This window comes from Notolabrus celidotus, unplaced genomic scaffold (genome assembly GCF_009762535.1).
Source record: "Notolabrus celidotus isolate fNotCel1 unplaced genomic scaffold, fNotCel1.pri scaffold_150_arrow_ctg1, whole genome shotgun sequence".
In the NCBI taxonomy this organism is placed as follows: Eukaryota; Metazoa; Chordata; class Actinopteri; order Labriformes; family Labridae; genus Notolabrus; species Notolabrus celidotus.
In genome coordinates this window covers 107,489-124,306 of record NW_023260024.1, presented here as the reverse complement: position 1 = coordinate 124,306, position 16,818 = coordinate 107,489, and the positions used below count along the sequence as shown (strand labels likewise).

General features: G+C 39.1%; 1 protein-coding gene across 1 annotated transcript in view; it reads right to left on the bottom strand.

Annotated features, from left to right (window-relative positions):
• Positions 1–4,761: 4,761 nt before the first annotated feature.
• The window catches only part of LOC117808779 (nucleobindin-2-like), a 30,332-nt gene continuing 18,275 nt past the window's right edge, over positions 4,762–16,818 (bottom strand). The window contains exons 6-9 of the mRNA XM_034678440.1: positions 15,842–15,931; positions 15,586–15,756; positions 9,480–9,534; positions 4,762–5,911 (exon numbers count right to left, since the gene is read on the bottom strand). Coding sequence (XP_034534331.1) covers positions 5,826–5,911; positions 9,480–9,534; positions 15,586–15,756; positions 15,842–15,931 — 402 coding nt within the window. The 3' untranslated portion in view covers positions 4,762–5,825. The remainder of the gene's footprint in view (positions 5,912–9,479; positions 9,535–15,585; positions 15,757–15,841; positions 15,932–16,818) is intronic.

Here is a 16,818-nt window from a genome sequence, read left to right as displayed (position 1 = left end):
AAACCTGAACCAGCTAAAGGGTTTTTAAATCTCTTAACAGAACCTTTTAAAACAGTCTTTCATCTCGTCTTTGTCCGCTTGAGTCTTTTCAAACTGTACATGAGGAAAACCATCGTGTGTACGGGCAGAAGTGCGCTCCTGTCTTTGTTGACTGTAAATCCTGTCTTTGAGAATATCCTCTCTGATGGTGTGGAGGTGGATGGGATGCTGTGGATTGTTTTTGAGGCTTCAGACAGCTTTGGGTATCCCTCCTGGTTCTTTTGGCCCCGTACAGTTTTTGTGTGGTCCGGTAATCCTTGATCTCACAGCCCTCTTCATGAAGCTGCTCCTCATCTTCATCATTAGTTTTTAGAATCAACTGACGTTTTATTTCCTGACATTTTGAGCTGCCATGAACGTAGAAAGATTTAAAGGCCAGCTGAGGTACGTCTGCTCCATGGGAGAGTCCACCTTTAATTACCAGGGGAGATTTAATTACCACTTTAAGGAGATTTAACACTTCAAGAGCTGTTCTCAGAATTACATTAAATAAGTCTATATTTATATCAAAATAGGATATATGAGACACTGTTTTTACAGGAAACAGGAAAATAATGTAAAATTAGACATTGAGCACCCCCATGGTTTGAATGGAATGATCCACGTTTCATATGCAAATATTCAACTATGAGATTGGCAGTCGACTAAGGCTCGTTAGAACGAATCGTCGAATAGTCGACTATATGGGGTCACCCCTAGTAGAAACAGGATGTGTGAAATGTGAAAGCTCATCACTGCTGTGTTTCTGTCCCTCAGCGGCACCGGGTCTTGCTGCCTTCTTCTGGAGACTCCCGAACTCGGCAGTCCATGGCTTTCTTCGTCCATCCAGATGACGAGTCTCTGATCACCTGCTGCGACGGCTCCGACAAATACCCTCCTGTGACGGCAGGCGACTACCTTATTGAGCGCTTCAAAAACTCCTACAAACAATAACGGATTTCTAGACTAGTTTTTTTCCTGTTTTTATCAAAGTGTTTCTTTGTTAGAGTCGAAGAAGGTGAATTGGTTTGGAGATTACGGGACGTGTTTCAAAGGCTCCTGTCGGTGGGTTTGATAGGAGACAGGAAGTGAACATTTTCTACTGGAAGATGATAAGTTGGAAGTTGGAAGTTGGGAAAAGAGGAGGACGTGAGCGACTTTGACAAAGGTCACTTTGTAGTGGTTAAAGGACGAGGTCAGAGCATCTCAAAGACTGCAGCTGACCGAGGAAGGAGAACAGGGGAATCTGTAACGTGGTCCTGGGTGGCTGCTCGATCCAACAGCAGCGCTACTGTCCGTGTGGTCACTGGCGCTCCCTCCCAAAAACGAGCTTGTGGAGAGCTGGAGCACGTGCAGAGCGTCTCCACTGGGCGCATCACCTCCTATTATACATTAAAACATGGTTTGAACACAACATTGTTTAATCCCACCTGATAGAAAATTGTGGGAAAATATTAGTTCTTAATAATTAATCAATTCATTAATTAGACCAGGGGATGGTTCAGCATTTTACAGGAACAGGAAGAGAGGAAAAAAGGTGTTTTTTAAATTCTTATCTGTTTTATTTAACATATGTTTATGTTATATGCGTATGTACTAAGCTCTATGATGTGATGCATACAGTATGTGATACTGGCACATTGGGTATGTACTAGGACGTCACTTTTCAGCCTATTTGAAGCCGAAACTGACCGTAACCATCATTTGATCTCAATCTATGGAGGTTAAATAGAGGTTGAATTTAATGTAATTGAATTGAACCATGGCGTCTGACTTTGTAGTACACACCTCATACTTTTAATGTAGGTGTTTTTAGCATTTTTGTCGCATTAACCCACTAGTGCTTAGTGTCACATTCTGCCTTTCTTCAGATGTGACTCCACCTGCAGGTTAGCACAGGGATTTGGACTTGTAGGCACACACACAAACCGAGCCACTTCATAGAGACTTATCATGCTAATAAGCTAATTCTAGCAAAACTGAAAAAACGCAATATACAAGTATGGGGCGCCGTTTGTTGACAGTTGTGGAAACTGAAAATAACTGATTCTTCACATTCAGATAAAATCACTGAAATCCAAATGCTAAATATAAATGAAAAGGTTAAACATAAATGTAGATGTTAAATATGCATGTACATTTTAAATATATATGTAAATGTTGAATATACAGTCTAAATGTAAAATATAAATGTAAATGTTAAATATCCGCCCAGCGGAAATACTAAAGTAAAAGCTTCATAAAGCGATACAGACTTAGCAATAGCAACTAGCTTGTCCGTACTGTAGACTGAGTCAGTACTGATGCTGAGTTTTATTTTGGTACCTCCGCTAGGCAGCAGTGTGAATTTGCATATTAGCTAAATATTTAGCTTCGCAGAGCAACATTTAACATTTAGATTTAACATTTAGATTTATATGTATATTTAACATTCATATTTAACATTTAGATTTATAATGAGTATTTAGATTTAACATTTAGATTTATAATTAGTATTTAGATTTATCATTTGGTTTTAAATTTAGATTTAACATTTAGATTTATAATTATTATTTAGATTTATCATTTAGTTTTAAATTTAGATTTAACATTTAGATTTATAATTAGTATTTAGATTTAACATGCAGTTTTAAAATTTAGATTAAACATTTAGTTTTAACATTTAGATTTATAATTAGTATTTAGATTTAAAATTTAGATTAAACAGTTAGATTTAAAATTTAGTTCTAAATTTAGATTAAACATTTAGATTTAACATTTAGTTCCAAAAATTAGATTAAACATTTAGATTTAACATTTAGTTCCAAAAATTAGATTAAACACTTAGATTAAACATTTAGTTCCAAAAATTAGATTAAACATTTAGATTTAACATTTAATTCTAAATTTAGATTAAACATTTAGATTTAACATGTAGTTCTAAAATTTAGATTTAACATTTAGATTTATAATTAGTATTTAGATTTAAAATTTAGATTAAACATTTAGATTTAACATTTAGTTCTAAATTTAGATTAAACATTTAGATTTAACATTTAGTTCCAAAAATTAGATTAAACATTTAGATTTAACATTTAGTTCTAAATTTAGATTAAACATTTAGATTTAACATTTAGTTCCAAAAATTAGATTAAACATTTAGATTAAACATTTAGATTTAACATTTAATTCTAAATTTAGATTAAACATTTAGTTCTAAATTTAGATTAAACATTTAGATTTAACCTTTAGTTCCAAAAATTAGATTAAACATTTAGATTTAACATTTAGTTCCAAAAATTTGATTAAACATTTAGATTTAACATTTAGTTCTAAATAATTTAAACATATTTAGATTTAACTTTAGCTCTAAATTTAGATTTAACATTTAGATTTATAATTAGTATTTAGATTTAAAATTTAGATTAAACATTTAGATTTAACATTTAGTTCTAAATTTAGATTAAACATTTAGATTTAACATTTAGTTCCAAAAATTAGATTAAACATTTAGATTTAACATTTAGTTCCAAAAATTAGATTAAACACTTAGATTAAACATTTAGTTCCAAAAATTAGATTAAACATTTAGATTTAACATTTAATTCTAAATTTAGATTAAACATTTAGATTTAACATGTAGTTCTAAAATTTAGATTTAACATTTAGATTTATAATTAGTATTTAGATTTAAAATTTAGATTAAACATTTAGATTTAACATTTAGTTCTAAATTTAGATTAAACATTTAGATTTAACATTTAGTTCCAAAAATTAGATTAAACATTTAGATTTAACATTTAGTTCTAAATTTAGATTAAACATTTAGATTTAACATTTAGTTCCAAAAATTAGATTAAACATTTAGATTAAACATTTAGATTTAACATTTAATTCTAAATTTAGATTAAACATTTAGTTCTAAATTTAGATTAAACATTTAGATTTAACCTTTAGTTCCAAAAATTAGATTAAACATTTAGATTTAACATTTAGTTCCAAAAATTTGATTAAACATTTAGATTTAACATTTAGTTCTAAATGAGATTAAACATATTTAGATTTAACTTTAGCTCTAAATTTAGATTAAACATTTAGATTTATAATTAGTATTTAGATTTATTATTTAGTTTAAACAGTTAGATTTAACATATAACGCATATATTCGTCTAAATGTGATTAAAAAAAAGTGACTTTTAAAAATTCACACTACATTTTTATGATATTTTGGAGCTGTTATTTTCAGTGTGCTCTGTAAAAGGTGCCCCATATATTAAACTGTGGATGAACTGAATGAAGCACTATAATAATGAGGCTTGTAGGGAGCACATCTTTCATTAAGTATTGTAAATCCACTCACTTCTACAATATCAACTTAACAACCACTTTCTTTCTGCTTCAGCCTCTTTGTAATGATGATGTTTGTTTTGCTCTTTGTAATGATGATGTTTCTTTGACTGCTCTTTTTGGATTGCACCACTTGTCCTAGCTGTTTGCACCTCATACTGAAGCCCTCGTCACAGAGGGTCGCTGGATCGACTCCCCGCCGTGACCCTCTACTGCATGTCACCCTCTGCACTCTCTCACCACATGTCCCCCCCATAGACTGTATAAGGTCCCCCCCCTCTCTCTCTCTCTTCAGCTGTAAAAATAAACACTTGCATACTCTTTCTGAAGCGAACTCTTGTTTGTACTGATTCTCTACAGGTTGTGTTTTAGACAATCACTCATCCAGTGTGTGTGCACAATAAAAAGATGCAGACCTGCAAGCTCATTCACTTTATTATCCACATTCAAACCTTACACAACAGATTCATTAGATCAGGGAATTCACTGGAACACAAATTTAGCTGCAATTTGAAAGGGACAGAAAATGAAATGATGCAAACTGGCCTTTTCTTTGTATCACTAATCATCTTCATATATAATCTTGTAGCATGTGCATGATTGGCCAGAGTCAAAGACTCAGTGAGATTTCATCAGTGGACAAAATAAATAAACAAAAGTATCATGAAACACACTCGTACAACCACTTCATCCACACGACTGTTAGGCTAACACAGGAACAATTATATTCAATTAAAACATCAAAATATAAACTCTATGTAACGTCATCTGTAAAAGAATATTCTCTTCAGTCAATTAATCCAGAGCAATTAAACTCAATCTGTAGGCGTAACTTTGTATAAAAAATAGAGCTTGAAAGTTAAATTGTTTGGTGCAAAGGATTGTGGGTAAAACTGAAACTGCAGTTTTGAAATGTTAAAGTTAAAAGATAAACGGCAGTAAAACTGAGCATGGAACATTAATTTATGCGTTCAGATTTGACTGTTTCATGATTATGTTCTGAAACTTGCTCTAATCCACATCCTGCCATTTCCTTCATGAGGCAGCGGCCCTCCTTAACGACTACAGTAAACTTTCTGACATTCATTGCTCTGATTTTAAGCTCCTTTTGCAGGAATAAATAAATACGCTTCACTTCAAAAAGAAAAGGAGGCGATAAACTACAGTGTCTACTCTTCAAAACATTCAGGCCAAAAGCCTTCCCTATTTCACCACAAAGTACTTCCCCCCCACGGATCAAAGTCCACGAGGGTTAAAAGATCAAAACCAAAGGAAACAAAAAGGTTGATTGTCCACGAGAGAATCTGGACCAGCGCCACAGCCTCAGCTCCGTTCAGTGCAGCGTGCAGGACGCTGGGGTAGTAGTATTTTTTTTACAATCCTCAACAAAACAGTCAAATTTAAAGTCATTAGAAGGCAAGCACACGTGTACACAGGCTCACAGTCACTCACACGGCACACAGAGGGGTTAAAGGGTCCTGCTAAGAGTGGCCCGGCACTGGGACGTCCTGCACGGGTTGACTGACGCCGGGCGTACGGTCTGCTTCAGCTACGGGGACGCCGGCCTCTGCAACAGAGAGTCACATCATTCATGAGTTGAGTTTATCAATCAATCACAGCAAATGTTCTCCTCAGACTCGCTCCAAACAGAACAGGTCTAGACAGGGTTCCCACTCTTTTCCAGAGATCATTTTCCAGAACATTTCCAGAACATTCCCAGGACATTTTCAGGACATTTTCAGGGAATTTCCAGGACATTTTCAGGACATTTTCAGGGCACTTCCAGGGCATTTTCAGGACATTTTCAGCACATTTTCAGGACATTTCCAGGACATTTTCAGGACATTTTCAGGGCACTTCCAGGGCATTTCCAGGACATTTTCAGGGCATTTCCAGCACATTTCCAGGGCATTTCCAGGGCATTTCCAGGAATTTTTCAGGGCATTTCCAGGACATTTCCAGAACATTTCCAGGACATTTCCAGGGAATTTCCAGGACATTTTCAGGACATTTTCAGGACATTTTCAGGACATTTCCTGGACATTTCCTGGACATTTTCAGGGAATTTCCAGGACATTTTCAGGACATTTTCAGGACATTTCCAGGACATTTTCAGGACATTTTCAGGGCACTTCCAGGGCATTTCCAGGACATTTTCAGGGCATTTCCAGCACATTTCCAGGGCATTTCCAGGGCATTTCCAGGAATTTTTCAGGGCATTTCCAGGACATTTCCAGAACATTTCCAGGACATTTCCAGGGAATTTCCAGGACATTTTCAGGACATTTCCAGGACATTTTCAGGACATTTTCAGGGCACTTCCAGGGCATTTCCAGGACATTTTCAGGGCATTTCCAGCACATTTCCAGGGCATTTCCAGGGCATTTCCAGGAATTTTTCAGGGCATTTCCAGGACATTTCCAGAACATTTCCAGGACATTTCCAGGAATTTTCAGGACATTTTCAGGACATTTCCAGTACATTTTCAGGGCACTTCCAGGGCATTTCCAGCACATTTCCAGGGCATTTCCAGGGCATTTCCAGGGCATTTTCAGGACATTTTCAGGACATTTTCAGGGCATTTCCAGGACATTTTCAGGGCATTTCCAGGAAATTTTCAGGGCATTTCCAGGACATTTTCAGGGCATTTCCAGGACATTTTCAGGACATTTTCAGCACTTTTCCAGGACATTTTCAGGACATTTTCTAGACATTTCCAGGACATTTTCAGGACATTTTCAGGACATTTTCAGTGATGATCAAGCTGGTATGACAGTCTAAATGTAGTTCCTAATTTAGTTCCTAAATAGTCTAATATGTTCCTCTCAGTGGAAGTCTACATTGAAAGACGTGCAGTCTATGGCTATCCATGAAATCATCTTTTACATGCTTAAAAGTGATGGCAAATTAATTATAGAACAATGCAACCACAGATATACAGAACCTTATTAGTGCAACCAAGTAACAATGATGGCCAACAAGAGCCAACAAAGGACTTTGGAAGCTGCCTTACTGAAATAAATAAACAATAATAATAATCAGAGGATCAGTGCATACATTGACCTAAATAGAACTGAATGACAAAAATGGTCACAAATGTTGAATGGGGATGTGTTTTTTTTAACCTTGTCAGGTCACATGCAGTCATGTTGGAATCATTTTCCAGGACATTTTACTTTTTCTCCTATTTTCCAGGTGTTTTCCAGTACTGGAAAACTAGTCAACTGTTTTCCAGGTTTTCCAGGACGCGTGGGAACCCTGCTAGACCGTACTCTATGTTCTATAATTAACAAAGACCCAACATCAAGACCGGATAAGATCCAGTCCCATCTTACAGACAGGACTCAGTCTGATCTCATCTTAATCCACCATGAGCAGAGCACTTTGCAGCATTTAGCAAGTTCCTGTGAGCGCGCTCAGAGTAACCAGATTGATCATGTTGATAACCAGCTTCATGTGACGGCTTATAGAGCGATCACCTTTCTTTGGTTCAGTGAAGCCGAGCAGGAAAAGAGGTTGCTTTGTAGTACAGGCTTCAGACCGGAGACAGCCTGATCAACACCTCTGAGCCCCTCGTGTTTCTACCGTCACTAATGTTTAAATCTGGGAATTGTTCTTGGCAGGAAGAGCTGAACTGTGTGTGATTGTTCTGTCTTACAAAGCACTCGTTCAGTTTGGTAGCACTCACTTTAGGAAGGCTTCTTTTTGAGTTTATTGGGGCTTATTAAGAGAGGACAGGGCAGTTCTCTAGAGTTAGAACTAGGAGGAAAGTGGGGTAAAGAGCCGCCTGATTCAAGGACTTTAGGGCGTGAAAATGTAACCGCAAAGCCAAACTCTTTAAAGCAGGCATGTCCAAAGTGCGGCCCGGTGGCCAATTGCTGCCCAAAGTCCATTTATTTATGGCCCCAAGCTTCCATCTTAAATTATGTTATTTATAGCAAAGAAATTAATCACCTTCTGAATCATCTTTGCAGTTTCTTTCAAGCGCACAAACCAAACTAAAGTCAATCCAGAAACGTCTCAAAAAGCCTCATATGGACTTCCTAGTTACTGTTTTATTGAGAAACAAATTAAAATAATTGTTATTAAATAGAGCCACTGGCCCTAAGGATTCTGACTAAAACTGGTCCTGAATGCAGACAAAACCAAATTGATGCTTTTTTCTACTTCAAATGAGTCCCAAGAAAACGTCCCCTCGATCGTAACCTCACAAGGGAAACCCATAGAACTTGTCGCTAATTACAAATACTTGGGTTTTATTTTCGATAGGGAGCTTTCATTTAAAACTCATATATCCAGCCTGGTCTCCAAACTTAGGGTGGAACTAGGTTTCCTTTACAGGAATAAATCCTGTTTCTCCCTCAGAGCGAGGAAACTTTTAGTCTCTGCAACATTCTTGCCTCTTATTGATTATGGTGATGTCTTGTACTTGGGAGCCTCGGCTAAATGTTTGTTGTCTTTAAATAGTGTGTATCACTGCGCGCCGAGCTTTATGTCAGAGCCGACTGGCCATCCCTGAGTGTGCGCAGGCAAACTCATTGGCTTCGTCTAATTTACAAATGTCTACTTGGCTTGGTCCCAATGTATTTATGTGTTTATCTTCAGAGATCAGGAAGTCACTATGCCTTGCGCTCCTGCGACACTTTGCGGATGTGTGTTCCCCGTGTTCGGACAGAGTTCGGTAAGACAGCGTTCAGTTTTGCTGCTCCTACTGCTTGGAATAAACTCCAGAAGGACTTGAATCTGTCTGATCTCATCTCTCTGGACACCTTTAAGTCTATCTTAAATGAAAGACAGACCCCAGAACAGTGCCTGTGTTTTTAAATGCTGTTTTGTAATCACAAACTGCACTTTACTTGAAAATAAGTTGCACTTTTAAATTATCATTGTTTGCTTCTACATACTGTCTGCATATATGTTCCATGTTGTTGAGTTTTGCCATTTATTCTGACGTGTGCTGCCGACCTCTTGGCCAGGTCGCCCTTGAAAATGAGGTCTTGATCTCAATGGGACTTATCTGGTTAAATAAAGGTTAAATAAATAAAAATAAAAATAACATCATATGTGGCCCTCTTTGAAAAAAGTTTGGACAACCCCTGCTTTAAAGCTTTAAAAAAAATCACAGCAACACTTACGGTTCACTTCAGGTTTCATGTTGAGGGCTTTTGTCTTCTCCATATGCTCGACCGCCTGAAGAAACATAAGAGGAGAAATGTTAAGTTTATGGTCTGTAAAACTTTGGAACATCTTCATGAAGTTATTATAACCTTTATTTAACCAGGAAATGCTCATTGAGATTAAAAATCTCTTTTCCAAGAGAGTCCTGGCCAAGATAAAAGTAGTGTGGGAGGTAGAACCTTCAGTTATCAGGCCCCTCTCCTTTGGAATCATCTACTAGTCAGGGTCCGGGAGGCAGACACCCTCTCCACTTTTAAGAGTAGGCTTCAAACTTTCCTTTTTGATAAAGCTTATAGTTAAGCTGGATCAGGCTTGGACCAGCTTTTGTCATGCTGCTATAGGCCTAGACTGCCGGGGGAACTGGCACACTGACACACTGGGATCCTAGCTCACCCTCTTCCCCCCAACCCCTTCATCACTTACTTTAACTCTACCTGTCCCATTAAAGTTACTAACCATAGACCTTTCTGGAGTCCCTGAGCTCCCTTGTCTCGTAGATTCCTCTGAGCTGCCGTAGACGTCCTCCTGCTGCTGACGATCTGGACTCCAGCTGATACGGACGTGCTGGACTCCAGCGGCAACAGCTTCTACGACTCGTCTCATCACTATCACTCCTCTCTCTTACTCCCCTCTATCTGTCTTTCCAGACCCAACTCGGTCGAGGCATGATGGCTGTCTAACATGAGTCTGGTCCTGCTGGAGGTTTCTGCCTGTTAAAAGGAAGTTTTTCCTCACCACTGTAACTAGCTAAATACTGCAATGTGCAATGCTCATGATGGATTAAGGTGGGGTCAGACTGAGTCTTACCCTGTCTTGAAGTTGGGTCTCTGTTCATAATTTGACATAGAGTGGTCTAGACCTCCTATGTTTGTAAAAGCGTCTTGAGATAACGTTTGTTGTGATTTGGCGCTATACAAATAAAGATTGATTGATTGATTGATATGCAGCTGCACAGTTACAGAGTTACAATTTTACAATAGACATACATACAAATAGCAGATGCATACATCAGCTACACAACAGGTACCTCCAGAAAAACAGCATGTCACATTTAAACAAAACATCTGCAGACAGATGCTTCAGCCTCCAAGTCGTTTAAAGGTGGAGTAGGAGATCCTGAGAAAGCCGCAGCAGTTAGCTTGATTTTGAAAGCACACAGCCGAACAGAGCCCTCCCCCTCCTTCAGAGCAGCCTGTAGGGAGAGGGGAGGGACACGCCTCCAAACACATGAACGCGCTGTGGCAGACTCCAGCTGGAGGATGACGTCACCATAGCTAGCTGTGGAGCGGCGAACGATTGACTTTATTTTCATCGGAGGAAAAACACGTCTATCTCCCATGTAAGTAAACCGCTTATATTACCACATTAAAAAATTATGTAATTAGTTAGAATGCACAGCATAGCCTGCATGTTAGCTTTATGTGTGTTTGTTTTTTATCATCTGAAATACAGCTAGAGCAAGTTGTTGCTGCCGGGCTAATAACTCCGGCTAGCCATGTTTATTTTGATTTAGCATGTCATGATGTTTAGTTACTAGACGGCTACAGTGCCTATATATTTATAAGCGTTCACCATTGTTGACAGTCTTCATTTTCGTGTTGGAACTACAACATATTGCCTGTTTTTTGTGCTTGTTAGAGCTCTCATGATGACTGCTGATTACGATCCTGAGCCAAGCACCTCAGGTCGGAGAGGACGAGACCGGGGTCGAGTGCAAAGCAGAGCCATACGAGCGAGAGGGAGAGCAACGACCGGGGACGAGCTCCAGATCCTGGGGACAGCAACAGAAAGTTCCGCCATGCTGCACTGACAGGTTGTTGTCTGGCAGCATGGAGCACTTGGTGCAGGTCATAGAGGAGTAATACCTTGTTGCTGTATCTGGAAAATCCGTGACCCTTCCACATGGACATTATAAAGGTTTCAGTTGGAAGTGAATTAAACTATGACATGATTACATACAATACTTGTATGTTGACCCTTTAGTTCCTTTGTATATATTTTATCTTCATGTAAAAAAATACTTCAGTGTGCTGTGTATACATTTGTTAAATAAATCTTTAAATTTACACTGGCCTTCTCTCTTCAAATCACAAAATAATTTAAATCCATATCAAGTAACATACAACATTATAAACAAATAATTGCAATATCAAAGAGTTGTTTTACATTTACTTTTATTAGAAAATGTATTTATTACAGAAATAAAAATAATGGCTGTTGAAGATAAACATGTTGGCGTGGATCATCCGGCCTCCTTGTTCTCTTCTTTGGCATCCCCCAGTTGCTGTCAGCTTTCTGTGCAGGATTGTGCTCTGGAGGTCTGTGATGTACTTGTAGTCCTTATCCACCTTCATTGTGTACAGGCTCCACTTTTTTGACTTCTTGTTAAATATTGTGCAATACCTGACATAGAAGAAAGAATCAGAAGTTTAGTCAAAGGTTCTCATTATCTTACAGCACTGTGCATTTGATTTCGATCATAATAACCCTTCCTTCAGCCCCGTATGTAAACAGTTATTTCTTCTAGCCATGCAAGGAGTTGACACCACTATCACTAGTGTGTGCTTAGTGCCTACTGCAGTGTGTATTGTGCACATATGGTACATATACTGTATTTCTTATTGATATCTTGAATATTATCTAATATTTTCAGAGTAAGTGATGTCAAAATGTGCTCTCTCCCTCTTTGGAGAGGAAGACTGTGCCCACAGGTTATTAATACAATTATTCTGTGTATTTGATTCCTTGTTGAACACTTTTATTCATGCTTTCCTTCACCAAACCAAGCTTTTAGAGAAGCAGCTAACATTCACAGGATTTTTTATCAGCCAAACTTTTTGTCTCTCATCTCTTTAGTCTGTATGGTGTGGTCTCAGATTGCGATTTAGCATGGAGATCACGTGAAGTGAAAGAGTATGGTTTGGATTTTATTTTGTGCGGACATTAAAAAAAACCCTTCTGCGTACGTAAATCAAAAATAGCTCATAATAAAAAAGAGAGCAGTATTTATACCTCCACGCAAGCAGTGGTCAAAGCAACGTTCATGTTCATGGAGTTCTTATCGGGCCTGAAACTCACCGGTCAGAGGGGGACTCCGAACACATGAAACAGCTGGGGTGGAGGCCTCTGCGTCCCGTGTTTTAACGGTGTGGACGTCGATGTTTCCTTCTCGTAGCTATGAAAACACAGGCAAGACGGCATTTAGACTTAGTACAACACCCCATTCATGCTGATAAAGAGCAACCGAAGAGCTACCAGCTAACAGACTGTGTACAGGTCTCTATAAACAGAGCTACAAGCTAACAGACTGTATTTAAGTCTCTATAAAGAGCTACAAGCTAACAGACTGTGTACAGGTCTCTATACACGGAGCTACCAGCTAACATACTGTATACAGGTCTCTATAATCAGAGCTACAAGCTAACAGACTGTGTACAGGTCTCCATAAACAGAGCTACAAGCCGTTAGCCGGCCGCTAGCATTAGCCGAAGTTATCGCTAGCTGTCTCATAGATGAACTAAACCATGAACACAAAGACAAATGAAATGACATGATTACCTGTCCAGTAGAAAATCAGCAACCATGGCGTCGCTTTAGAGACCCTTCAAATCCTTCAGCCGTTGCAGAAATGCATCCCGAATATTGACTCGTGTTTGTATCTTCATCCAGTGTTTTTAAGTCGTCTCCTTTTCCATCACAGTATCCCTCTTCTTGCTCCGTTTAGCGGCAGAACTTGAGGGCAGAAGTTGAGCTAAATCGTTGGTTTCTCTCTCTCTGACATGTTTATCAGATGTTCTGCGTTAGTGAACAGCCTGTTGATGACGATTTCAGTCAGGTCACGCGCACTCCTGTAAACAGGAGGTGTGTCTTTCGGCAGGTCACAGGTCATCCGGCCGGTCAGCCAATCATTGCGCTCGGTGGCGAATGAATGATTGGACGAACTTATTGCAGTCTAGCTGCTGACACAGACAACTGAGATTTCTCATCTCAGTGTTAGATCACTTTGTGTATTACTCCCTATCGATGTATACATCGCTTTTTGCTCGTGATTGAGAAAAATGTATCAAAATAACATGTCCTACTCCACCTTTAAGGACCGTTAAAAAGCATTCAAAGATATCATGTCAGACAGTTTTAGATCCTTTAGTAAGGCATTCCAGGTCGAGGGAGCAGCAAACCTGAAGGCCTTTTTCCCAAGTTCAGTCCTGAAGTAGATGTTTGACAAGCCAACACATCACACACGTCATCTAGATAGTCTGTACAGTGTCAGAGATACAAAACAAAAGATGTATCCTGACCAAACACAGGCTGAGTGACCACCAGCTGGCTACAGAGACAGGGAGACACAGGCAGACATGGCTGCCCAGAGAGGAGCGTCTATGTGCTCACTGCTCTACAGGGGACATAGAGACAGAGATGCACTTCCTCCTCCACTGCAGGAAGTTCTCTCTACTAAGAGATTCCCACTACAGGGAAATGACTAAAATGGTACCAAACTTCCCAACATTAACCCCAGAAGAGAAACTGTCAGTTCTCCTGGGGGAAGGGTCAGCAGCTCCTCTGGCTGCTAAATATGTGTCTGCCTGTCACAGCCTGAGGGACGCACCCTCCCGTGGGGTTTGATTTTGGGTGGAGGTTTTGTGAGCGCGCCGCATCGGGTGAGGACATTGAGATATGCTGTATAGGTGACACCATCGTTCATTAATGCATATAAAATATGTAATATATGGTTGATGTGTATGTGATGAATATAATATGTAATGAATATGTTGTGTGATTAATGTATATATGGTGAGTGTAGTGTGTTGTGAATATATATAATGTACTGTATGAATTTATGTGCTTAGGCAATAATATCTTGTTGTTCATGCCAATAAAGCAAATTTGAATTTGAAAATTGAAAAAATTTGAGAGAGAGAGAGAGAGAGAGAGAGAGAGAGAGAGAGAGAGAGAGAGGGAGAGAGAGAGAGCGAGAGGGGGGGGGGGGGAGAGAGGGCGCGGGGGAGGGAGGGGGAGAGAGAGAGAGAGAGAGAGAGAGAGAGAAAGAGAGAGAGAGAGAGAGGGAGAGAGAGAGAGAGAGAGAGAGAGAGAGAGAGAGAGAGAGAGAGAGAGAGAAAGAGAGAGAGAGAGAGAAGAGAGAGAGAGAGAGAGAGGAAAGAGAGGAGAGAGAGAGAGAGAGAGAGAGAGAGAGAGAAAGAGAGAGAGAGAGAGAGAGGGAGAGAGAGAGAGAGAGAGATAAAAAGAGAGAGAGAGAGAGAGACAGAGAGAGAGAGATAAAAAGAGAGAGAGAGAGAGAGAGAGAGAGAGAGAGAGAGAGAGAAAGAGAGAGAGAGAGAGAGAGAGAGAGAGAGAGAGAGCGAGAGAGAGAGAGAGAGAGAGAGAGAGAGAACGAGAGAGAGAGAGAGAGAGAGAGAGAGAGAGAGAGAGAGAGAGAGAGACAGACATGGCTGCCCAGAGAGGAGCGTCTATGTGCTCACTGCTCTACAGGGGACATAGAGACAGAGATGCACTTCCTCCTCCACTGCAGGAAGTTCTCTCTACTAAGAGATTCCCACTACAGGGAAATTACTAAAATGGTACCAAACTTCCCAACATTAACCCCAGAAGAGAAACTGTCAGTCCTCCTGGGGGAAGGGTCAGCAGCTCCTCTGGCTGCTAAATATGTGTCTGCCTGTCACAGCCTGAGGGACGCACCATCCCATGGGGTTTGATTTTGGGTGGAGGTTTTGTGAGCGCGCTGCATCGGAGGACATTGAGATATGCTGTATATGTGACACCATCGTTCATTAATTCATATAAAATATGTAATATATGGTTGATATGTATGTGATGAATATAATATGTAATGAATATGTTGTGTGATTAATGTATATATGGTGAGTGTAGTGTGTTGTGAATATATATAATGTACTGTATGAATTTATCTGAATAATATCTTGCTGTTCATGCCAATAAAGCAAATTTGAATTTGAATTGAATTTGAATTTAGTTATTCAAACGTCAGGATGCTGTGTAGATATTTCTCCATCTATTCTTCATGTGAAGAATCTGAATTTAACTCACCTGCTGGAGCCCCAACCTCTGAGCATTAAGTTCCTCCTGTTTCCTCTCCAGCTCCTCCTTCTGTCTCTGCAGCTCCACCGTCTTCTCGTTGATGTCGTTCTCCTCGTTGGCCAGGTGCTGTTCGTACTCTCGCAGCTCCTCCTCCGTGTACATGGGGTTCTGATCTAAAGTCTGAGGACGCAGGGTTCATGTTAGATGTTAGACGTCACTTCTCATGTTTCTGTCTTTCAAACTCTTCCTTAAATCTATTCCTCACCTCCCACTCGTCCTTTTCTGTGAACTCCTCCTTCTTGGTGGCTGCCATGAATTCATTCAGAGACACCAGTCTGTCTTTGTTGGTGTCCACCTGAACACAACACATGAAGCTGCTTTGGTTAATTCAACATTAATGGTTCACTTGTTAGTGTTCCTAGGTGTGTGTGGATGCCTGTGAAAGCTGTCCTCTTTACATCTGTTTTTCTGTCCTTTCATGGTGTTTTAATGTCTTGTGTGACACACTTTAATTTCCCTTTTTTTTGTTGATGTGCTATATACAATAAAAATAAAATAGATAAATAAATAAATACAATAAAATACAAAAAAATACAAATAATAATAATAATTGTATTTATAGAGAACTTTTCAAAACTAAGTTACAAAGTGATTTCCATGAGCATCAAAATAAAACAAGCTGGTCATAAAATCACAGAAGTCAAGATAAAGAAATAAAACATATTTTCAAAGACATGAAATTACTTTAAAAGAACTCTACAGGAGTGAAAGTCATTTAAAATGTTTTTTTTTAATGGTTAAAATCAAGTAAAGTTCAGGTAAAATCAGGAAAGGCTCTGTGATAAAGTCTGTTTTAAGAATGGATTTAAAAGAGATCCCTGACTCAGCAGATCTAACCTCCTCCAGCAGATCGTTCCAGAGTTTCTGACCCCTCACTGCAGACGCTCTGTCCCCTTTAGTTTTCATTTTGGCATTTGGAACACAAAGTAAACATCGGCACGAGGATTTCAACGTACGCGTCAGCTTGTATGGTCTTCAAATTTTTGCTCTGCAGCTTGGAGAAAGTCTGTGGAGAGCTTTCAAAGTAATCAGGGAGCCGGTGTTTAGATGCTAAAACGGGAGAAACATGGTTGTGTTTTTTGGTTCTGGTTCAAACCCTGAACATTAAAGGTGACATATCATGCAAAATGGACTTTTTAATGGTTCTCTACCTGAAATATGTGTCCCTGTCTACAAACCCCC